We start from the raw sequence: 26,060 nt of genomic DNA on the forward strand, positions 1-26,060 counted from the left end.
AATAAAGAGGTGTTTCCCTTGAACAAATATTACAAAAAGAGGCATTTTTGATTACATGTTGCTGGTAGCCCTCATTACGGTCCTTATTAAATCATGACTGACAAAACATTTTCTTTGTTATTTCCTTGATTCTTATTCTTCACCTGTTGGGTTATATGATTTGTATCAAATGGTATGTATTCATTTTCAGCTCTTTGGGAGTTATTATGTTGTTCTGCCTAATGCCTGAACAAATGAACTGGCCTTTGCTCTGCTATCTTGTAAGAATAAAGACTACATTAGAACATGTTTATACCTGTTGGGGTAATAAATTAATACAAACAGGCCAGGCCAGGCAGAGAAAAGAATTCTATTCCAAGCTGTTCTCCCTTGTCTAGTAGCTATTTAAACTCGCCTTTCGAAAATAAAGTTTGTTTATTTGAGAACACTTATATGAGCATTTTGAATTACAACGCTTTCACAGGTTTTGCATGTGGACAAAAAGATTTAATACACAAAGAAAGGCCAGAGAAAGATGGTGGGAATTAAATACTGTATGTGCCTGTTGCTAGCAGTATGCTAGATGCTTTTCAAACACCAAGGATATCAAAGTCCTTGTTCTGAAAAGCATTCAGTCCAAATAAACATATAAATGCATTCTAAGATGTACAAAGAAAGATTTGATCCTCCTTCATTTTATGATTTCCAAGAGAGAAAGGGAGTCAAATTTCACATCAGATTATGCCAAAGCACCCTGACTCAGCTGAAAGATTTCGTTAGCGTTTTCATAAGTAAAGAAGATGGACTTATGCTGCAGCAAACAAAAAAAATACTGCAGATTTTACGAGCACAATCTGTACGTGTTAAGAGTCTTTTTTGTGTGGTAAAGATCCAACTTCGCTGTATTTAAATCCTCCGTGTCTTTTATTTAAATTATGTGGAATATGATCTGTCTTGATACCGTCCAAATACATGAGCTAATCTTTCCATTTTCCTGTGAAAAACTAAGGGTGTTTTTACAATTTCTACATAATGTCATCTATGGTTTTGCAGAGAATTAAATCCTTCTCCTCTTAGAGTAGCAAAAGAATTTGAAAATCATTACGGGAAATACTGTACTTCAAACATCTTTTTAAACTATTCCAAAACTTCCATCCTATTATTAATGACCCATACCTACAGACTTACTCATAGAGTTACAAAGGAACCCATTTTAAATTCTGCAATAAAATTACTGATAAAGATACGTATCGGATTATCTGTTTTAATGTTGAATACTGAAAAAATATATATATATCTGTATATAAGTATATACATACATACATACACACTCATACATACACTGGTACGCCTTCCTGTCAGATACAGAATTTAATTTGGCTGAACTCTCATGCAGGGGTACAGGGATATGCTTAAGGCTAGAAATCTCTAGCAGCACATCTATTGATACAACACGAAAAGATTGGATTATCTAGAATACCTGCTATTACCACAAAAAGCACAGACCTCAAAACCTCTATACCGCAGATTTTTGTCAGCACCATTTTTACATGATAAAGTTCTTTTTAGCGGCCTGAACCCCATTTTTTCTCTACTTAATTATCTTTTTTTTTATTGTTTAGGTGTAATCTGATTTAGTTTACTGAGTGAGATTGTTTCCTGTGAACCTCTCTTTTTTTTCCCCCAGTTATTCTACACGTCCTCCCTCCTTATTCTCTGCAATTCTTTCAAGGATTCTTGCCACCCTTTTGGTTTTGGAGGATGGAAATGGAGGAAGAACGGCCATGCAGGGAGTTATCATTAAGCTGACCTGCGTTCATATCAATGTAGTTATAAACTGACTGATAGATTGCCAAAAGTTAGTTTCAATTACGTTAAGCTTGACTGAAACTGGCTGCCAGGTTCAAAAACAGTATTTGGACAGAGGGAGAGAGACTGGCAGTGCAACCACAAAAGCAAAATTATTTTAGGAAAGCAGGCAAATAAAAGTACCTAAGTTTGGCTCAGATCCATGTGGTTTTTAGAATCTTTGTTTGCATCTGCTCAACAGAAACAGATTTAAGTTTCATCAGATTACTTTCCAGAGAGTGTTCCTATCTTCTCCACGGCAGCAAACACTAATCAGCAATTCTTGTTATTACTGGCTAATAGTCTGTTGTGGTGCGAGGGACAAAAGCCGGGGCTAAGCAGAGTCTCTGTTATGACTTTTCTTGTACATCTGCAGCTTGAGAAGGGAGAAGGCCCAGGGAGCCACGACAAGGACATAGGAAAAGAAGAAGATAATAGGCTTAGAAGCAGAACCACGTTGAAGTGACTGAGCAGGGCATTCGAATCTGGAGACTTGTGGAGACTAACAGGTATACACAGAAACTAAAGATTTATGGAGTCAAGCACTAAGAACCTCTAAAATGCCAGATTTTAGTTGCATATGAAATACTTCTGTCTACACATGCAGTATGCTAGTCGATGTTCAAAGCGTAGCTCACATTAAAGTTAGTTGCAGCTTTTGTTATTTAGCCTTTTGGTAAACTCCAAATGTCAATATACTAAAGTCCAGGTTTTGTTACCAAATGTTACCAAAAAAAGAAAGGCATAGTGGTTACCAAGAAAAAGAAAGGCATAATTACTGACCATCAGAATGTTAGAATGAAATGACGTGACCAGCCCTAGAAATGCTTGAGCACCAACAGACAATCCACTTCTGTGTGCTAGATCAATTGATTCTAGCCTGGTAGCATCCCTTCTCTTCCTTCAGTTCCCTGCCTTGTTCTTTGTACCTTTTATGTGAGCTGTTTATGCAGCACAATGCAAATAAATCAGAGGAATTTACAGGCAAGTAACTTCTATAGCTTTGAATCATTCCAAAGAATGTATGTTCCCTCCACAGACTAACCCAGCCCTATGCTTGTATTTAAATAGGGTTTTGGTTGTGATATGTAAAATTAATTTTCATCTTTGAGACAAGACAGTGACAATCCTGTTTTTTTCAAAAGGTAAAAGGATTTGTAGTTGCTGCAGAAACCAAAAATTCTTCATGTTGATGAAGATACCCTCATGCCTAGTTGAACGCCTGCGTTTTTAAATAAATCCTGTGCACATACTAGCACTAATATTTGTATCTATAGATTCATGGGCCAGATTGCCTTCTCATTTACATCTCATAAAACTCCTGGTTGCAGAGGAATTATTCCAGATTTATATATGCAGAGATAAGAAGCAAAAATCTGCCCATCTGTTTTAATTTGGATTGATTTGCAAAAAGATTAACTAGATAAATCGTCTTAATAAAATACTTAAATGATATTAGGTTCAAAGTCTGCTGGTCTGACCTTCATGACAACGGATTTCAGGGAATACCACCACCCATGCCAAGTGTACCAAACTATCCCATTGTCCGTCTTTGCAGTATATGGGCCTTTGTAGTATAAACCGTTCAAGTTGGCAGAGTGACACCTGGTGGAAAAGCAAAGGAAAACATAAATAAGGCCTCCTGTCCAAAAGTTGCAAGTATTTCTAGCTTCTGTGCACCTCAAAAATGTCGCCATGTTGGTAACAGCCCAGCTTGACAGCTCCAAAACTTTGCATTTGTGGATTTCAGTGCACCTGAACAGTAACTGTTTAATGAGGGCACAATTGCTCTGAGCTTATTTGAAACAGAAGTTCTTTGAGTTTTGCCTGCTAACCTGTTTCAGTGGAGAATTATTCCAGAGTTGTTCAGGCCATGTGTGGCAGGAGGGCACACCCCAAGCAAAACCCTGGGAAAGAAATTCCATTCTGCTTTTTGTGTTTCCGGAGTAGCCCCTCTTAAGTTTTCCAGTTACCCCACGTGGTGTTTCTGACATGTTTTTTATGACAAAACCTGAACACAACCATCAGTTTGCCTATTCAACTGTGGACTTCTATTTACAAATAGATGAAATCTGACAGCTAATTAAACATATGTATACCAATTCACTGGATCTGGCATTTTATTTGACTATACAAAGTCCTTCTTTTTTTGGTTTTTGGTCCTTTAACTCACTGAAGCAGAAATGCTGTTACGGTTTATCAAATACTAAACAAACTGAAGCAGAAATGCTGTTACGGTTTATCAAATACTAAACAAACAAACAAAAAATCCAAAACTCAAAAGGCTTGAATAGGTACCAGCACAACTTGATACTCATTTGGTTTCTACAAGAAAGAAGTTTAGATCCTTATGAGGCCATATGGAGAGCAAAATGGTTGTTTCTTCTGCAGCACGTTGTAATGAATCAGCTTGGTTTATCTGCCAATTCAGTATTTTGTTGTAAGTGCTGTTAATATCTAGCTGTCGAACACCATGATGGACTTCAATAGCAGACTTCAGGAAATATGCAAATAGAAAACAGTCCAAATGAACCTTATGGATATTATTACTGGGAAATCTTAGTCTCTTTGGCTTTGCTTACACTTCATTAACAACAGTTTTTAAGAAGTGAAATAGAAACTGTAATAAAAGCCTCATAGGAAAATTCTCATATATATATGCTTATTCGTTGCTTACAATTTTCAAGCTCAATTTTGGTAATGTGTTAGCTGAAAGATTATAAACTGCAGATATGAAAAGTGACCTTGTTTTTGAGAATGACAAACTTGTATCAGAGCCGACATAATCTTTTTAGCCATACAGATTCTGAGTTGAGCCAGCAATCTGTCTCCTTTGAATCAAAACACAGATTTCATGAGAAGAATCATAATTGCCAAGAGATATCTAGATCAACTGAACCTCTTCTTTTACTTCCTTTGATGGAAGCCAGCAAAACATGATTTTGTCAACAGCAACATGTGGCAGTAACAACTCTTAATTAGTGCTGGGAGGCACTGATAGCAAAAATACACAGTATTCTGTAACAGACCGCCTGCTGTCTGAAGTAACCGGACATACTAAACAAACAACTGGCATGTGGTTATTGATATGATATTCTGAAGCAACACTCATTATTCATAAGTCAATAAACACCTTAAAGTTAGCCTATGTTCTTCCTTTCTTTCTTTTTTAAAGTAAAAAACTGCACTGCAATAGTTTCAAAAGTACAGTCAACTCTCAATTATCCCTGGACATTTTATCTGAATTATATATTAACTTTATGACAGATGCAGAGAGATGGAGCTGGTTCCCTGAAGAACTGTTTGAATTCTGCCTGGGCTTACTGGCTCCAGTTGGTCCCCACATGGATGTAGCTATGCTGTCTCCAGGGCGACTGAAGAAGCAGGAAGCCCAAGTCTCTGATCAGCTTGATGCTGGGCAGATCCCCTGTGATCACCCATGCATGCTATAACTAAATCTGGGAGTGCTGGGGAGGGAATAAGCTCTTCTTTCACCAGTTATGAACCTACTGACGTTCACAAGGCCCTGGATGCAGGAAAAACCTGGGTGTAGTACCAGAGTGAACCCAGCTCTGTGGATTTGCACCCAAGCTGGAAAATCCCTTCTAGAGCTTTGCTTACAAAAGAATGCAGAGAGGCTGTTTTTCTGCACAAGTCCCGGATAACAAGGGCTGAGCTGGAGCAAGACCAGTGGCTTTAAACTAGATCTGCACTACTTGCATGTGGCCTCACTTGTGTCACATCCCTTGGTATTTATATTATCGGGGCTCTTCTGTATTTCATTAGTCCAGATAGCACAGAGCTGGCTATAAAAAATTCCTTCATAGCTGGGAGCTCCTATATAAACCAGCCAAGAGCACTAATTCCTTCTGTGTTTGCTAGTCTGTGCATGACAAATACGTGTGCTGAGTGCTTTCCTGTCGCTGCCAGTACTGTTCTTTTGGGTAGGATTTAAGGATACGAAATTTTCTAGTATTTTGCAGCATTCCATTTTATATTAGGCTTAACCTAATAAAAGTCAGTAGCAGGGCAGTGGAATAACACTTATTAGTAACTCATTTTCATTATCCAGATAGACTGTGACTTTAAGAGCACAAGCTACGCAGCCATAATAGGAAGTAGCCTGGTAGGAGCCAGCTATCTTTAGTAGTTATGTAGCACCAACTACAAGGTATTAATAACTGTCAAGTTCTGCCCTACAGCTACTTTTGCAAAGGGGTCATCCTTTTGTCCATACCGATCCAATATTAAAAAAAATATATAAAATTTTAAAAGACAAAAAATTTATTCAGTTGACTAAAAGTGAATGGTGATTCACTCTTAATGAACTCCATGGCATGGTGTCAGTTTTATGCTACTTGAGGTCTAGATATTCCTCTAAATCCACAGAAGTTCTGATTTTATTGGAAAAGGATCTCCAATGCAGTTGGCTTTCCCTTTTATATCTTAGCTTTTGTGACAACTGCAAAAAAATTTTGTCTACATGTGATTTTTGCCCTGACTCAAACATTCTGCTGACTCATAGAAAATATATTAAAATGTATTAAAAAGAGTAATTCATTGTGAAACATTGAGTTAATAGCTACATCATATCAGCTAAGGAGGTCACAGACTACTTATGGAAACAGAAGTTGGAAAATGAGGAGTTAAAAAACAGAGACAAAGGATGACACAACAGAGAGAAACAATGGAGTTGATCCAGCCTGGCAGCTCTTGCCAAGTGAACTGAGATCACAGCGAGGGAGAAGTCTGCTTCCCTGAGTTGTATTTTAAACCTCTCGATTACACAGCTAGACTTCATAGTTTCTCTTCACAGCTGTATTTATCTAATTAATTAAGGGAAAGAACTTCGCTGCCCATACAGACAGTGCTAAGGCTACCAGTTTTATCCTTTCTTTTTGAACGGGTATTTTGTATGCAAGTAGGATTTTAAAATTCTTTTACTGGAGCCTATTTAAAAAAATCTTCCTCCCAGAGCAGCCATGCTCACTGACAGAAACTGAGTGGACACATTCCCATCCTGATACAGAAGGAATAACAAGAGTGAGATGCTGTGAACTGAGGTGAAAAAAAATGAGCTTTAATAACCCGGCACTAGCTTAACTTGTCAGATATTCTGCAGTACTGCCACATCTGGTCTGGTGCAAGGCAGGAGAAATGCAAGAACGAAGCACAACAGGGATACATCTGCAAACTCTGCATGACCTACTTGTGTAAAAACTGGTTACCTTAAAGGGGCAGAATTGCCTTCTCCTTAGTGTCTGACAGCAAAGACGACGGAAGCCTGTGGAAAACACCATTACCGCAGACTGTGCGGTAGGTGCTGTCCCTCCTAAGGTGAGTCTCAGTCCTACCAGCACTGAGATCTCTGGTAGGGGCCAAGGGCAGATTGCAAATATATAAAAAAATGCCAATCCTATCCTCTACCTTATGTTATTATTGCATGAACACGCGTGAAGCAGAATAGTTGACAAAACTGATATGAAACCGAAATACCTGTTGAACCACCAGCCGGCCTTTTCCTCTTTGGCACAGTTCCCTTCATAGTTGTCATTATCCCTGTCTCTAGTACTGAATTTCATTCCTCGATGATCAGCCCACCATCGTACTTCAGGATGAAATCCGCCGGTGAGGGAATCACCAGCTGTACCAGAGTATTCACCACAGCTCATCTCGTAAGAATGCTGATGAAAAACGTGAGGAAAGGGGAAAAAAAAAAAAATTGCAATATGCCTTTAATCTTTAGCATGTCAGAGAGTGAAACCACAAAGAGGAAACTAATCTGTTCCATTTGCTACTATTTTTATGCTCAGAAATGCCATGCCATTTAAACACTGTGTACTAGATAATGATGCTTACCAGTGGTAAAATTTGTCAATAACCTTATGTATAAATGACATAATAAAAACACTATTAGAGTTAGCTTGCAGTATGTACTAACAAATCAGAACATCATGTATCATTATTGTTGGTAATATCAACAAAAATAGAAAAACTGCTTTTATCCATGGCTGCTAAACCAAATGATTCACACATCTTACAGAAAATGGGAAACTGATATATCAATGTAAACAACTGTTATCACATATTTGAAAATTCCAAGCATTTGTAAGAAAGAAAATATGATAAGAAGGTTCTACACAAACCTTTATGAAAATTAGGGAACCTGTATGTTTATTGTCTGTCTAGAGAATTCATATCGTCATTAAAACCTCTAATCATTATTTAATGATTTAATGATTTAATTAATTAATTAATTAATTAATGATTTAATGATTTAATCTAATCATTATTTAATAATTTAATTTAATTTACCTCTTCACCTGCAACTCGGAATCTTGCATATTGCGCAAAACGCCGTTCTCCTTCAAAATCAGTTAGATCGATTCTTAAAGTATAGTTCCCTTAAGAAACAACACCACAAATTATTTTGGTTAAAGCAGCCTATATCCCTGCTTTTTTTTTTAATAGTAGAAGATTAAAATGCTAACTAGGTTTTTATCATTAATCTTATCTCTATCATCACAGCATATTTTATGGGGTTTTATCTCCTTTCTTTAAGCATATTAAAGCATACCTTGCTATTCTTTGTCTTTGTTCACCTGATTCAACTTGGAAAATTTTAGAATTATTCCAATACAGATTTTCAAGTGTAGATAAAAACAATTAAAAAAAATAAAAATGGCCATACGGACTTTATATTTTAGTAAGGTATTTGAGGTGGTAATAAAAGGATAGTGAAAATCAATCAATAAGCAGACACCCAGGAAAATTAGATTTTTATACTCTGAAGATAAAACAGTTACGCTAGGACCATATCCTGGTGGCATTGATTTCCATATGAATTAGCTGACTGAGTCAATGGGTAAGTTGTGTATATGCAGCATTCTACAGCAAAGCAGAAGTTATCTTAGCCTGACTATTAGAAAGATGGAAATAGCTTTCTAAGACTAGCCTAATCGACAGGACAGGCCTAGATTTACCTCCATGTGGCCTATGCAGCCACATAAAGCCCTGATTAACTGAATTGGTACATTGGTATATCACTGTTAGTGATGCTGACTGGGAAAAGGGTAGAGACAATTGTTTTAAGGCATCTTAAACTTAAGGTATCATCTTAAAAATCCTATTTACTCTTCCCTGTTTTGCCGGGGTTCCCTGCATGCCATCAGCCCCATGACAGTTTAGAACCTTTTGCTAGAAAACATATATTCAAGTGTGTTTTGCTCTGAAACTTGGAGAAGTCCACATGGACTAACAGTAGAACTCAGGATTTATGCTAAGAAAAAGGGTAACAAAAGATGGCCCGGAAAGAGTAAAGAAATAGAAACAACAGAAGACTAATATTACAATACAAATCTTACCTTGATTAGTCAAATAATGAAGATTTTTATTTCCAAGCCAATATTCACCATTTGTCGAAACAAAATTTCCAAAGCCTTCTTCATAGTCAGTCCAGACTCTGAAAAGAGTATGAATTACTAATTTATCAAAAAAGCAAGTTTGCTTGGATGTTTATTTTATCGTACAATTATAGATCATAGAATAATTCAAATTGGAAAGAACTTCAGGAGGTAGTCTAGTCCCATGCCCATGTTATTAAACATATATTTTAGACTTTATTCTCTTATTTACATTATTGATCTTCACAGAATTATTTCTGTTTCTCACATGTGAAAGGCTGGATCCCATACTACACGGGTCACTGAATCCCAGTGCAAAGAGTAGTGCTAAGGGGTACGTTCAAGGTGGTTTAAGATTAACGGATTTTAAGACCAGAAAAAAAACCATTAGCTCAGTCCAATCTCTGGTATAGCACAATTTACCTGAAGTGAAAACATTTTTCCTGCCTAAATCCAGGGGACCTAGGTGAATGTGTAGGTGTATCTCAAGTATTGTTTCTTTAATTTTTTAATTGTTTAATTAATTTTTAAATTGTTTTTTATAATTTTCTGTGATTTGATTAAGCTGTGAAACTCCTGCAGCTGGATATATAATTTTGTAAATTAAGGAATTAGCTGGCTGTTTCCAGCTTTGTCTTATTGACTGATTCTAACAATTTTTGAACTTGTACTGGTGCATAGTTTCAAGAATTAATGTGTATACTGAAAGTATTGAACATATTCCCTGGCTGCAGTGGCTTTGAAACACATTCTCAGTGGTTTTGATTTCATGACATGTTCTAACGGGGACAAAAATATGATCTATTTCCTTGATGAGAAGCAACCAATCCTTCAACCAGTGGGCGAAAGTATTAGGCTGTGGACAGGCAGCTAAAACAGGAAGCAGCCTCTGTGACTTAAGTAGCCGGTAGTCTCTGGCAAGGAAGAAAAACGGGTGCTGTGTGGTGGCAACAATTGTCAATGGCTGCAGATTGCTTCTGTAGCTTGTCTGAACATATTTTATAAACTCAGAATAGCAAAGTTTCCTCAGCTGGACTGCAGTTTTTCATCCTCTCGGGGGATTGCTTCTCGATTTCATAAGGGTATTGTAAAGTTAGTTACAGTAATTGTAAACACAGGTAAGACACAAATACACAGAAGGATGAAGATACATGAAAAGCAAATTGGACAAAGTGAAGGTTCTAAAAACCTTCTTGTTCCTTCTAATATCTGTAAATATTTGTGGGTTTTTATATTCATGTCTCACAGCATCAAAAATTTCACTTCTGGACATTTCTCCAAAGTGCTTGAGTCTTGACAAAGGCGAGGAGGTTACGTGTCCACAAATCAAGTTCTCACCCATCTTCTCTTTCTTGGAGGATACCAGAGATTGGTCTGAGCTAATGTGTTTTCTTCTGAGCTACAAATTGCTCTATGGAGGATTTTTCTCATACTTGTTTGCTGATGGTATTGTGGTTCAAGCACACTGCTTACATTTTTACTTTTTTAAATGTTTACTATTTGCAAAAGACAAGATAGTCCTCTACTTGTCATTAAGGGTTCTTGCTCCAACAATTGTTAATGCATTTGACATTGAAGTGTCCTCATGTAAAATGCACAAGCTGGCAGAAAAAGACTAGAAGAGATGTCTCCCAAAAGAGAGACAGAGCTAGAGGTGGTATCTCGTCTGGAGGCTGTCCCACAGAATAATCGCTCCTCCCTTTTATCTAACAACTTATTCATATAATTCTAGAGTTAAGCTTTAACTTAGCTCCATCTGATTTAATGTTTCTTCACTTTGTTTCCAATTTTAATGCCTAAGTCTAGTACCTACCTATCAAAATTCTGGCTGCCGTCAGAACGTCTCTGAAAAACAGTCCAGCCACCCCCTTCAGACATGTCACAGAAGGCAAGGAATTCAGTAGGACTCTGGAGAGGTTTCATCTTATAATATCCACTTTGCTTATGGCCATCACTGAAGATTTCTGCACAATCTGTTTATAAAACGTTCATTCGACAGTTTTTTTTAGTACTAAAATTACTGGCAAAATCAGAAATCAAGTCAGTAACAGAAAGCAAGTCATGTCATATAAGAGGTACATACGAACCAGGCTAATGCAAAGAAAATACCACTGTAAACACATTTTTATTACTTTTGTACATTTACTTGTATTTGTGTTGCTTTAAAACTTCATTGAGCTGTAATTATTTTGACATTTCTTTAAAATAATCTTTTTTTCCACCATAAAATACTATCATTTTGGTTTCATTTGACTAGCAAAATAATTCCTCTGGTTTAAGTGGTGTCACTTTTAATTTACAAGGGTATAATCCACATTAGAATCCTGTTACAATCATATAAATTCTCTACATAGAAAACACACAGTAACCTTTAAAAACAAACATGCACTTTGGTGTCCAGAAAGTCCACAGGAGAACTGCCAAAAACAAGAGTATGGAATCACCAGTGTTAGAAAAGGAAAACAATTGCTGGACCCGATATTCCTGTCCCTTGTAGCAAAGAGGTGCAAAAATATACAGAAGACTACCCTCAAAAAGTGCAATGTATGTGTAAAATGATACCATTTTGGCTCGATGCCGCTTACAATCTGGTCTCCATTGGTGCTAACGACTAATCAGCATTTGCAGCATTGACAAAACTCAGAGCTCATGAAAATATAACAGCAATGTAATTGTATAATCTTATCTTTTTTCCTCTAGGAGTTAAGAAATGAAAGGAGTTCTTTGTTTATACGTAATCTACCATCAAGCAGTCATGCAGGAAAGACGTATAATTTTCAACATTTCTGTTTTTCCTGGCAAAGGTAGGGCTGATTAACTGCAAGATTTTCCCTGAAAAATTTATGAACATGTTGGCTGAACTTCCAGGCCAGCTTGGAACTTTCTGAACTATTATATTTCTTCTCAGTGAAAGTGTCAGTGAAGATTAGACATAGAAAATAAACACTTTATACTGAGAAAAAATACCTATGCCAGGATTTGAACAAACTCTAATAGAAAACATGATTTAAATAACAGCTAAGTTGTCTTTCTAGAGAATGTTTGATTTGCTTATAGAAAATAGCTTTTCTTGTCCATTGTTTTCTTAGTAGGTTAGCCAAGCACTTCAGCATATTTTAATTTTTAGCAGGCGTATATAGTGTAGAATTTCTCCCTTGCTATCTAACCTCAAATTATCCAGCTCTGTTCACACTAAAATGCTACAGCAGCTTGAATGAAATAATGCACTATCAACAGGGAAAAGCATTTTCCAAGCTATAAGGAAAGTGAAAAAATAATCATCAGAAATTGGAACAACCTATATCTGTTATTTAGAATCCCATTTTAAGAACAAAAACTGAGGCATATGCTAAGAAAGGACAAATACCTTTCAGCTAAATGTGGTTTTAATAATGTTTTCCAGTTAGAAATGAGTCAGCCAAAATAATAAAAAAAAGTATTCCAGGATGCCGAATACATAAATAAACATACAGATAAAATTTAAAGTCAAGCTTACAACTGCTTTTAATTCAATTTCAATGGTGCTTTATTGTATTTGATGCCTTATTATATGTTGTGATTTCTTCCAGCAGCATAAACACTACAGATACTTTCAAACAAGGCTATTAAAAATCTTAGAAGTTTAGACTCTCTAGCACTGGACAACTGGAAATGAACATCATCCAAGAATCAGACCCCCAAATTGTATTTTCAATCCAACTCTTGGTTTGGATGTTGTTTTATTATTTTAAGAGTTTAGGCCTCACTCCAGCAGCTACAGGCTAACACACTCAGCCTTCTTCCACTGTAGAGGGACCGGATCACCACCAGAATGCTGGTGAGATTACAAAAACAACTTTCAACCAGTATTTTAGAGGCTGTGATGTCCTGAGCTGAACCTAACTCAGTCAATATGGTGCAACAAACTGAATATTATTAAAGTGAGATGCAGATGTCATTATGCCAGGCTTATGTGTGTAAATATGGATGTCTCAGGGACTTTACAGATTGGGAAAGAGTTGGTGTGTGCTTGTAGCCCAGGTGACCCTGTGAATGTGAACTGACCCTGTGAGTTAGAACTTGTTGAGATTAGTCAAAGAAGCGTGTTTAGAAATCCGTAGCTGTTTATTAACATTTTGTACATGTCTATCACTGGCTTTTATCTGTTGTATTACTGACATTTACTGTTCATTTATTGTTTTCTAACTATGTCCTATTAATAAAACAATAAACCATTTCAAACCTGATTTGATTTATACTGTGTAACAGTAACAATTTTTCCCTGCAGAGGCAGGCCTAGGTTGAAGCTGAACACTGTGTTTTAAACAAACAATTTGCTATGAGCTTTTAAAACAATGAGTCAATGGGCCCAATTGTGCTAAAGCTTCTGGGTACCGTTACAATGAAAGGAAATGAAAAGAATTGCTTCATTTCTAACCTGAATACTGTCTTTTTCCTCCCAAGTCAATGACACTGTTTTCATCTCCTCTGTCACTGTACTGAATCTCTTTCTTCTCTAAAAGCTGTATAATTTTTAACTGCTGCTGTTTCACACGATGTTCCAGAAGCCTCACCTGGCCCTGAAGTCGTATCTGCTCTTGAAAACAGTTCTGTAGATCCTAGACAGGAAAACATATCTTGTTGTAAAATCAACATTTTTTTGTTGCATTTAACATGTGACACAAAAAACCAACCAACCAAACCATAAATAAAATTTAACTTGAATAAAACATTTTGGTCACAATTTCCTACAGACACTATGTTGACTTCCTCTTGCTGCTTCTATTTAAATTATTTTGTATATTGCAGAGTGTCCCAAAATATATGTGCTTTTCAAGTAGTCCTTCTCTTTAATGGCAATAACTACCAGTTCTCACCGCAAACAGGCAGAGGAGACTTTAGGGAAAAACACTATACTACAGGCCTTATCATAAAGATTGCTTATTCTGTATCGCCTGCCATCTACAGAGATTTATTATCTAGTGAGGTCTGCTACTAACATTGTGAAGGCTCTAAAATTCCAGAGTTTTAAAGAAACACAGTCCACACTGATACACATTGGGCATTTATCAAATGCTTTTAGATTACACACTTCTTATAATAAGACTCTTAACATTGCCAAGAAAAATATTGTAAAGTTTCAAGCTCATTTTTGGCATGCTAAAATAAGCAGTCCCTAAGAAGCTGCGAATATGCGTGAAAAATAAAAGTTAAAAACTTCAAGTCAATATTATGAGGTGACTTGTACACTTAATTTTGCCATGCAGAGTGGGTAAGAAATGCAGTGATTCTGATACGGTGATACCGAGCACTCATTTCACCCTGGTGCAAATAGGGATATGTGACAAGAGAGCTGGAATAACTTTTTCAAATTCTGACATGCTGAATGTACACAGAGCAATAAATAATTGGTTTTAGATTAATGACTATGGTAAAATAGCCAAAGTGAACAGAACCTAATCTAGCGAGCTTAAATTAAAACAGCCTGTACAGTTTCAAATAGATATTAAAGAAATTTGATTTCAACATGGGGAAAAAAAGCCTTTGGGGTTTTATGATGCATTTTACAAACGTGACATGAGGTTTTGCATCAGTAACATCATGTCTGCAATTTTATACGAGCAAACACAAGTTTAGTAGCTATGATGCTTGCACGAGAGGACAACTAGCACTGTAAAGGCAAAACCAGAGGGCAACCGTTTGAAATCTGATATGCAAGATCAAATATGCCGTAGTTCTAAATCGGGGCAGCCTTATTCACAGGGCAACATTATTTACATAAGCTAAGGATGTAGACCTGTAACAGTTGCTATCCATATGGAAGAGCTGATACCTTAGAACGTTGCCCTCTTACAGTGAACTACAGAGAGATCCAAGTAGCACACTGATGTGCACCTCCAGTGGCATCCGCATACTTCCCTTTGTATCAGGTTCAGGCTTCACCTATTTTCCATGAACACCCCCACCAAAATGTTTCTTGTCACTTTCTTGCTGCAGTGATTTTTTTTTGCTTCTATCTGAAAAGCTGATACCATTCTGTAAGTTCCTACGCAGCACAAACGCAGTTCTGGTTAGACTGACTTCCTTCCAGTACCATTCACCACAACTCCAAGAGTAAACTTTGTGAATTAAACTAACAGGATTAATTAGAATCTGCATTTTATTACTCTACTACATGCAGATTTTTTTCATAATTAATTTTTGTTACTAGTTAAAAAGCAGAGGAACTTCTCCTACTGTCAAGGAACTTCCATATAAACTGCGTCATGACTACGGTCTGTTGTTTCTGATGATAGAAATAAGTGTTGCAGGCCCCTTTGTTTTTTCACCAGAGAGGATGCAATTCACTTCCAACAAGTACAAACATTTCGCCGCTGAAAAAAGTTGATAATCAGACTTTGCAGAACAATCCTGAACGCAGGCCTCTGCTTTAAGTATTTCTGAATTAATTCATACTCAGCTGCAATCTGATATATATATGGTGGAATAAAAGAACGGGGAATATACATGTTGGCAGGGCGGGGCAGCTGGTCAGTGACCCTCTCTGGCTTTGGGCTGCCCTGACAGCCACTCTGTCTGTAGCCTCCAGCTGCCTGCTGGCTACTAGGTCCTGAGAAGCCATGAAGATGTTTGACCACAAGGAGGAGCCGTACAGTAAGAGGCATGTTTACCAAAGGCATTTTTAGAAGAGTAAACAAAGCAGCCAATGACCTAATATCCCTAGAGTCCTATCTTATTTGAGAATACTCCCTTGGAAATCTCTTTCAGTTGATAGCTATACAAGATCCCTAGCATACCCTCATTTTTTCTAGAAGGAAACGAAAGAAGAAAATACTTAAAATACATGCACATACAGAGGCAAACTTGCTACAGTGGCTTAGAGGGATGTTATTTGAGCATAAGCACTGGTTAATGTGTGAAATACTGCATATTACAAAGAAAGGATGCGTTATTATGCAGTCTTTCTAGGGTGGTTGTCTCAACTTGTATCTGCAGCTTCATATAAACCCTTCACAAAAGGTGAGTTAAATTGACAAATTCAGAAGAGGCTTCCTTAGCAGGTCCCTGCAAATTCTCACACTAGTTCGGAGCGCATACAGAAAGTTATGGAGAACCAGAGAGCTGCATCGGTGGGTGAATAAATAATAAAAAACAATATATATTTCCAGGCTCACCCTGACAATGACAAATGCTAACTGTAGAAGTAAAGCTGTCAAAAACCCCATGTTAACAGTCAGACCAAATATTAATCCTAATCATATTAAGAGTGATAAAAGAGCCACCATCCCACACTTACCAGTCTTACTGCAGCGTTTATTTATTGAGAAGGTTGTCCTGTATCAGTCTTAACTCAGTACTGGCAACTTTGGAGAACATGGTAAAATACCTTAGGAAAGACCTGGGAGATCCTGGAAATGGTGGCCTCTGTCACCAGGCTCTTGGAATTTCATAAGGGAGACTTTAGGTGGGCACAGTCTTTAACATGTGGCAAGGTCTGGGTCACAAAGAGCTACTTTCAGTTCTGGAGAGAGCAAGAGTCTGCGTGTTTGAGGAGGGGCAGCTACAGGCAGCCAAGTGTGTTTCTTCCAGGTGTAGTGAAAATGCATCTATCACTTCACCTATTCATACTGCTAAAAGGCATTCTCCTGCTGTGATTAAATCATATAGCAAAAGTACAGAACTTCTCAAAAAATATTATCGTACCTTAGAGAACTTGGTATCTAAATTCAGTATGACACTACTTCATATACCACCATAAAAGGTCCTTTCCTTTAAATCAAATTAATCACGAGTCTGCAACAGGCTATGTCTAAGTGTTATTCTTAACTTTGCATTTTAAAGTGATCTTTTTGTTTACCTAAAAATTGGGAATTGATTCATGAAAATGAAAAACTAACACTGAGCTGATTCTCATCTGCTTTGCAGACAGGACACTCATTATGGGTTGAACAGTAATATAAGTGCTTTACATGTAGCAATTTCCTGATGAAAAGGATTTAAGCTCACAATGCTGGCAAATAGTAAGTGACAGCCAAGAAATCACCAGCCACGCTGAATAACTACACTGTAAGAAAGAAATGACTGAGCAGAAACAAGAGTTTTGAAAGCAACCTTCGTATGAAAAGTACTGGTATCTGATACTTCGCTTTCTCTCCCTGACTCCAGCCTTCTCATTGACATCTCTTTCTGTTAACTCCAGACAAATCCCATTACACTTTGCTGCTGGACAGCAAAACCACAATTCTCCTATTTGGAATTCCACACCTGTTTTTCCCATGGGACAATCACAAGTTAGCTGTGTAACTTCAGGGTGGATCAATGTGGCTTTTAGATCTGCAGGTTACCAGACTGTTCTCTTACTGTACTGCTACACTTTTTTTATGGGATTACTCTTTTAAAATTATTGGAGATAAACCAGTGCACTTCTAGAGTAATATAGAAGCAAAATGTAACAGTGTTATAGGAGTCAGCAACTATAACATATCGCTATTCCTTTTGTTAGATATGGTTTAACCAAAGTTAAACTATTAAAACATTGAAATACTCAAAAAAATATGAATTTGTCTCCAGTGGACAGTGGTGCCTACTGGTTGAAACCAGACTGAACATAACCTGTTGTGTCTGTTACAGTGAAACAACTGTTTGTACTACACATTGAGAAGCAATTACTTAACAACTGCTGACAGCTCTGCTCTTGGACATGTGGTCCCACATTTAACCAGCTGCTGCAATTAACGTGCATTCACTGTCTTTATTTCGTTATTGTGTGAATTATTTAGCAGGTAGTGAGCTTCCATTAAAATTGATGTTATGAATTAGACTCAGAATACATTATGAAAACTATAAAAATACATGATTTTTACTTGAGGTGTTATTTCCTATATTCTTAGAATTTAAATGAGCTCCAAAAAAATCTCTATTGAGATTAGTGTTTTAATGAGATTAAAATGTGAAAACTTAGAGAAAATTTCAGAATGTTCCCAATTTTTACTCACAGGGTCAGCTAAAGCCCATAGTATTCCAAATGAAAAACCAAAAGAAAGCAAATGCATTTCACTCTGGTGCCTTTTTCTCAGTAGGCTTCTATAAAAATTAGTAATATTTATCTCTCCTGAGCAGAAGTGATTACAAGGCAGGTGCTTCCTATTCTGCACCTATAGAGCTACTCATCTGAACAAAAGGCTTTCATAAGATAACGTAAGCCACAAACAACGATGCTCACCTAGTTGTAAATTCATCAACCATTTCCACATAAGCAATTATGAATCAACAACTCAATCTCCCAGGTCCCTGCTAGTTGGGACCTGAATATCAAACTAGGAAGGACAGCCAAGACAGGCAGTACAGGACCGGTGAGGTTAGATGTATTTTAAGAAGTGGAGTAAGTGCGATTGTATTAGGGTTTTTGTTGGAGAGGCAGAAGGTTTTGGGAGCGAGAAGTGAAGGAGATTTGGTCATTGTTTCTGAGTGTGAATTATAAAAAAATAACACGGGAACAAGTAAGAATATGAAGCTGTGGATCTTATTTGAGAAAAAGTTGTATGGCAAGTGGGCAAGGTAGAAAAAGATAGAAACATTCCTCATCCTGAGTGTCAATGACCAGAAATACTATTGCTGAAGCCACCGCTGTAGGAGTTCCTGGGTTTTCCTCTCTGTAAGTATGCTGCTCAAAACTCAAGGTGTTATTCTGAGTTAGCGTTACCCCTGAATGGGAGCATAACCGTCTTGTGTGCCTTCTGTACAATGTGCCTGTTAATGCATCATATGATACCTTTTTTAGCAAAGATATTCTGTCACCTCCTATTTTGTGTTGGATCCAGTAACAAACTGACTGGATTACTTTCTTCAGTGCTATTACCCAGTCATTGTCTTCTATTGTATATTTATGTATTTCTTTCCTCTTTCTTTGCCCGAATCTTCTCCCCGTTGAACATTGTTCGAGGTTATTTCCCCACTCTTTCAGTTTTGTTCTGAATTCTAATCTTTTCTGTCAAAGGCTCTGCCCTCCCATGTAGCTGAGATACACTGCAAGCGCTCTGGAGGACAAGCTATGAAATATTTAGAGTAAACTCTATAGGCAAATTTAATTACTGGAACTTACAGAGCTGCCAACGACATCCATCAAGCTAGTGGCAAGGACAAAATCAATCACTATCAAAATCTTCATTCTTTGGAAGCTGTGAAGTAGAGGAACAAATGAAATACTCGTTAACTTTAGCATTAAGACTAAATATTTACACCTGACATTAAATTTTATTCAAAATAATCTATTTAACCTAGAATTATTTTCTTACATATTGTAAATATAATGTGTATTTAGGCTTCATTACAAATGTCTAAAATAGTCTGATCAAGTACAACTCCAAAACCCAGCAAAACCAGAATTTATCCTTTCAGGCCACTTTGTATCAGAGCTCTTAGGACAACTATTCAATATTCAAACCCACGCATTCCACTGTGAAACAAGACAAAAACAAAATAGCATTTTAAAATGCTCTGAAAAGCAGGCAATATTCCTTGTTGGTTCTTTAAAGTTGGGAGAAAGCTCTCTGTTATAGTCAAGTAAATAAAATCTGAATTGGGCTGGTTGACCTTGAACTAAAGATTTGTGCAATTTCTATGTGCCAGAAAAGATAATTTTACTGTTCTAGAATAATTTTGGGGAAAAGTGCATAATAGTTATCAGCTTTTATTCGAACAGTGTCAAGGATGGTACCTTTCAACTGATAGCTATGCATATTTTGTACTGTATGACCCACAGCATTTTAAATCCCATTGTTTCATATGAAAAATATTTTATATGCCAAAACAATCACCACTGTATCTCACTGCCTTGCGAACATTACCTGATCTAACTTCACCATTTTCTGTAAAGTAGATGTATGCTTTTCAGCTCAGAGATGAGAAACCAAGGCCTCCAATTACTGAAATATTTAGATAGGTTATACATGAACCAATTCTAAATTGCTCAGTTAAACTGCTGCAAGCAATCAACTGAGGAATGCTTCTTTTTTGTTTTTTTAACTGAAAATGTTTTTATTTTCCATATTCTAATGCCTGTTCAAACCAAAATATGTGTCCACTCTGCTTTTTCTACTTCTAAAGCTAAATCAGCTAATTACATGTTAAAACATTTGTGGTTAGACAAAGCATAAGACCTATAATAGAGATTAATGATTCAATGTCAGCATGTGCTTATTGAAACACCAACTTCATGGAAATTTCCTCTCATGTTTCTACAGGAATTAATATAAAACACCGGTGGAATTTTGGCAGAGCGTGCTTTTTACTGTACAAAGATAAGCAAGGTGCTTATGTGAAGTATGTTTTTAAGTTTTTGGAAAAGTGGACAAGTCCAACTTTATTTTCACCAATCTCTGAAAACCTCATGCATGAGTACAAATCACAGCCCAGCCAAATTTCAGGCTTTCAACACCCACCTATAACATACTTAGGATGCTTTTTTAAAATCACAGTTATTTTAGTAAGCAACATTTTTTTCTTATTTTTTAGTTCTGAGTTTTGCTGGTTTGAAAGCATTGTATTTGAGAGCATAGAGTTGTGAAGCCCAAGTGTATCTGTATAAAGCTCATTATACCCCTGCTTGCACTGGACTGATGCAGACACAAGGTGTTGAGGGTACTCTGTACCCATTGGCTCATGTTACAGACAGCTCAGAAGGTTTTTTTAAGCATTTTGGACATACGCAACATCTACCATTAAGCTGTAAAGCACTATACTAAGCTGAAGTCACTCTCTAAGGATTCCAAACACATCCATTAAAAATTACCTATAAAAATGTTTCTTGAGTAGAAAGTGTGAAAAACTTAGGCTACGTTATTTCTATGCCATAAAATTTCTGAATTTTAAGTTGTAAATTGTTCTTCATGCTAACCAAATAAATGTTATATCACTTGAATTAGAAACTTGACCATAATTCAATGCAGCAAGTTCTGCTGCTGTTTGAAGTGGTGAAGTCTATGAATTTCAGGCTTAAAGAAAAGGAGGGGTGGGGAGAGGGGAATCTGCATGAATTGCCTGGCATTGAATTCTGTTAATTTAGACTTCAGAGGTTTCTGCCATGATAAAGCATACACTTTCACCTTAAGACAGTAATAATTATGGCTATTGCAGCCTGTACTGTTTTGAAAGCAGCTGTTGCCATCTGTTGCAATGACACTGTCTGTGAGAGGAGTGGCCAAAGAGTAAATTAGTTATCTGGACAACCTGCAAATGATCGATCTCTGATAATTGCTGTCCTGACTCCATGCATATCTTAACTAGGTTTTCTAGCAGAGAAGGAACTATATTTTTTTTCACTGGAAGATTCATGTTTAACTGTTATGCTTCATCCTCTGTTATTTTCATTATAAAAGCACACTGTTCTCCCTCACGTTAGTCTTAGTATTCAAACTGTTTTATCATGATTTCACTGACTGTGAATGCCTGAATACTGCAATCAACCTTAAAAGGGTTACACAGGTTTACAACTATGGTATTCTTATTTTTTTTTTTAAGAGAAAGACTATCAAGTGAAATGTACATACTGTTCAGAGAAATTTATATTAGTAAAAAAAAAATAAAAGTAAATAGAAGACTAAGAGGCACAATCAGGGCAGGTCATGTCCCTTAGAGCATGTGTGAGCTGCTATGAGCAAGTTGCACAAAAGGAACGAAGGGCTGAGGAGTGTAGAGGGTGTGCAGTTGGTTTGGTTTGTCAGCTCCAGATGAAGTCACCCTTCTATTTAAAGGGTGCCTCTTTCTAAAGCATGTTCCTGATGTGGGGAACTTCATAAGGGCTGCACTTGGAAGACAACTTTGCATGTATCAGCTTTAGCACTGAACCAAGATATGCTCAAAAGACATACTGATTTATAGGAATAGTCTCATACATAAAATTCTAAATGTGATGATTTAAATACATTGCTCAAGATATTGTAATCCTGGAGTTTCATTTTTAAGGTAGGAAGTTAGACAGTAAGCCCAAGATGGATTATTGATCCTGTAGTCATTCACAATATGAGCTCACTGTGAAGGTAAGAGAATTACAAGGCATATAAAGAGGGAGCGACTGAGAGCTCCATTTGGCAAACCTGTCAGCCAGAAACAGGGAAGACATTGAAACAGAGAGGACACAGGAAAAAAACCCCACAGAGTGGACCTGAAGTAGGAACAAGGTTTGTGGGGAACAAAATCTTTGTGCTGTTGTCCTCCCAGAAAAGGAGAAAGGTAAAGAAGACTAGAAAGAGACATGAAAACTCAAGCTCTGAGAGGAAATGTCTGACCCAACGGTGTTTCTCTGCTGCTGTCGCTGCCCAGCAGGGACAGCCAGGCAAGGCAGAGGACAGAGAGTGGAGATGATCCGGGAAGGGGCAGCACCTTGTACCTTTGAGCCAATTTCTCAGCAGGTATAAACTCCTGTAGTTTATCTCATCCCACTGTTGCAGTCACAGGAGATCCACTGAGTGGTCAACCCTACAGTGACAGGAAAATGGTTAATAGGGTCAAGCCCCATATGTGTTCAAAGCGATTTGCATACACTAACTGAATCATTAACTTCAGTCTTGGAATTAACGTGGCTAGCGGTTTTCCACATTTCTATAAAAAGTTTCAGAAAAGACTGTATTAGTAGGAGTTCTCTGGAAGTGTACATCCATGCTCTTTGGAAATGTGTAAAGCTAAAGTTCTGTTCAAGGGAAGCTTAAAATCTTGCTCTAGGAAGGCTGCTTTGAAGTCAGTTTCTTAAACTAATTTCTCCACTCATTTAAATATTTACCCTGGTTGTAATATAATTATTTAAAATGCATTATCCAGAAATGGACATGGAGGGTAAAATAATCAAAAATGTAGGGAGAGAATACAACCACTGATAAACATTCACACACAATGAAATATAAACATCCACTCCAAAAAAACTGCAAAAAAAATTACAAATCTTAATCCACGTCACAGATGAAAACAATTGCATAATTTAGCAAATATTTTTGTGTTGTTGATGCTAGTGAATCCAAAGAGGTAGTAAGTGCTCAGAGACTTCCAAGGCTTTTGTTATAACACCTGTGTTGGTTTAACAGAAACAAAAAACCCTACAAATTTGTGTGGGGTGATCCCTTTCCAGAAAAATCTTAATCTCATACAATAGATGTGGATTAATTATCACACGTCATGAGAGAGTGAGAAACAGTTAGCGTAACGTTTTCAAGTTCAAAACACAAGCCCTTAACCGTTCACTGAGAAAAAGAATCACCTTCTGTTTTAATAAAATTGAAGCTTAAGGGCAACTCTTGTGAAACCTTGAACTATATCCATATGAGGTTACCCATTTACTATTCAAAGATTACACCTGGAATGTGCATTTCCACAGCTGTGTAGAAAGATTTCTCCAAAGCTATGGAATAAAAATTCTAGAAAGGTATCTCTTTCCTTCTCCCTGTCTGGGCCTTCTTTACAGGCTACTCAGATAATCAATCCTATGTTCAAATTTTCCCTAAATTTGATGTCTTTCCAGTATGTCAATAACAAGTTATTAAATCGATTAGATGACATTAGAGAAACTCTGTGCCGTGAAAATTTTGAACCGTCAGCCTGTTTTCTTGTTCTTGAATTCTGGAGACGGCAAGCTAGATGGAACTCAGATGCCTATTTCTGTTTGTACAGTGCCAATAAGAGTTGCATTGCTGATAAATACAATAAAAATAAGAGAGAATCTGCCAAAAGGACAGATAATGACTTGAAGATTTTTATTTGTTTTCTTAAATTCAAACTGATGTTTATGATTAAACTTGTGCACAAATTTTGCTTTGTTTTAATTAGGTAGTATTACAAAAATTGCCTCATTTTCCTCATAAGAAAAATGGACAGTAATTCATGATTTGATCTACTTTTAGCCTTTAAGAGCAGCCTTGTTCATACAGCCACAGATTATTACAAATTTAGAAACTAAAGATTTGAATATGAGGTTTATTAACTAACTAGATATTGTAAGATCCTGCTAAAACATTCATACGTCATTAGCAACAATGCACCAGTTATACGGCCTTCAAAAACATATTACTTTTAAACCATAACTATAGCAATTGCCCCAAATCCTTCCCTCACAGGTACCTAAAATGTTTACCTTTACCCTCTGGACAGAACTCAAAGTGGTTAAATCTTCTTAAGCTGATGCAAAGAATTCCAGAGCCCGTCCCAGGCTGCGATTGTTTTTGCTATTAAATTCTGTAGAGTTGAGGCTTACATCTGCTATGAGTCACTGGGCAGGAATGTTACTGAGAAGTTGCAGTTATCAAGACTAAATTGCAACATAAGAAGGAGAAGGCGGTAATTCTGTGCCTAACAACAGTTCTGAAATAAAAATAGACCAAAACCAATAAAGGATCATCCATTCCCTTTCACTGCTCTGATCCAGGAAATTGCTCTCAGTGTCATATTCCACTATATACTCCAGAGCTTTCCTGAATCAGAGCCTAAATCTCTTAGGCTTCAGAGGTATAGAGAGAGCATGACTGACTCCACTGGTTTGGAAATAAAAAATAATCACTCAGACTAGAAGTTACACGTTAGATGAGAGAAAATAAAAATAAATCTGCTTAAAAAATCACTATCAAAACAAAAACAAAGTAACAAACACCAAAGGGAACAAGAAAAAAAGGACAAAGAATCTTGTTTGATATAAGACAGTATTTTTTAGCTAAATTGGAAGGCACTCAAAAGCACATGATCTCAGTGACTTGGTTAGACAAAATCACTTTCTATATAAGCTTTTTAGAGCCAGATGAATACATCAAAGAATGTTTTAAAATGCATTTTGGTTTGACTGTTTGCCTTCTTTCTATGTTGGCTCTTCCCAAAAGTTCAATAAATGAGTATGTTTGAAGGAATGCTTCTGGAAAACGTGAACTCTTAAGGAAATACTGAACAAAAGCAGTAAAAGGAGTTTTACATGCCACAATATAAATATTCACACCATCAACTTCCTTTTGAAGACTAATACTTGTTGCACATTTCCTCTGAATAATTAATTTCTGGTGTAGTATTTGGAATCTGTTTACCTGGCAGTATTTCTCTTTACTAATTACATTACATCAACTAATTAATATTTAATAATTGCAATAAATTTCTCATGAGTAGCCTACGCTAAGACACATTCAAAAATTCAAAGTCATTCAGCAAGTTAGTTTTACTGGGAATCTTACTAATGACTTTTGCAAGGAGGGACATACCTGTTCCCAGCGTGACTCAACTCTTAAGCGATTGTTACTCAGTGGGTGGGCTCTGAATTTAGAAAGTGGAAAAAAGGCATGGCATTTTAAACTTGGATTTTTTTAACCATTTAAACAATTTATTGAGTGTTAAAAGTAGATTCTCCATCACTTGAAGTCTTTAAACAAAGGCTAGATGACTAAAATGCATGTCTGTGGTTCAGTTAAACAAGAATTATATATAGCATCAAGTCAGAGATTTGTGTTATTTAACAAGTCTGTAGGCTACTCATCATCAGAATGATTTTGCAAGAATAAACGTACTAAATAGAAGACTCCCAAAGAGTATACGAATGGAAGTCATATAAGCACAAAAGGAAGAGAGAAAGGTCTTTCTTAGACCTGTTGGATACATCCAGTACTGAAGACTGTCAAATGTCATACACCTTAACGCAGCCAGTGAAGAACCTGCCTGTTCAGACCAATCTTACTCAGGTTTGCTGCTCTTGGGAGAGTTTACACAGAACTGAAGTAAAATATGGCAAGGATCAGTAATTACTCTTTTATCAGTTTTTTGACGAAAGTATGTGTAAAGGATAAAATGCTATTCCTCACTTCTACGCTAAATCAACATGTTCATTCCTTCCTA

The 26,060-nt window shown here is 36.8% G+C and overlaps 1 protein-coding gene across 1 annotated transcript; it reads right to left on the reverse strand.

Moving 5' to 3' along the window:
* Positions 1-887: 887 nt before the first annotated feature.
* FGL1 (fibrinogen like 1) lies at positions 888-24,389 on the reverse strand. The gene is made up of 9 exons (XM_074154893.1): positions 24,328-24,389; positions 22,597-22,685; positions 19,312-19,387; positions 13,648-13,828; positions 11,044-11,203; positions 9,192-9,289; positions 8,143-8,231; positions 7,324-7,511; positions 888-3,432 (listed from the first exon to the last, which is right to left on the reverse strand). Exons 3-9 carry the CDS (start codon positions 19,375-19,377, stop codon positions 3,273-3,275), a joined length of 942 nt encoding a protein of 313 aa, XP_074010994.1. The 5' UTR covers positions 19,378-19,387; positions 22,597-22,685; positions 24,328-24,389; the 3' UTR covers positions 888-3,272.
* Between the last annotated feature and the right edge of the window lie 1,671 nt (positions 24,390-26,060).

This window comes from Numenius arquata, chromosome 10 (genome assembly GCF_964106895.1).
Source record: "Numenius arquata chromosome 10, bNumArq3.hap1.1, whole genome shotgun sequence".
In the NCBI taxonomy this organism is placed as follows: domain Eukaryota; kingdom Metazoa; phylum Chordata; class Aves; order Charadriiformes; family Scolopacidae; genus Numenius; species Numenius arquata.

Bases quoted from the DNA above. Each gene is read 5' to 3' on its own strand.
- FGL1 (XM_074154893.1), bottom strand. From the start codon at position 19,377: ATGAAGATTTTGATAGTGATTGATTTTGTCCTTGCCACTAGCTTGATG. The intron at 9,290-11,043 runs GTAGGTACTAGA...TACTCTTTTCAG, and splicing joins GGCAGCCAGAATTTTGATAG to AGTCTGGACTGACTATGAAG. The intron at 7,512-8,142 runs GTAAATTAAATT...GTTTTTCATCAG, and splicing joins TCCGAGTTGCAGGTGAAGAG to CATTCTTACGAGATGAGCTG.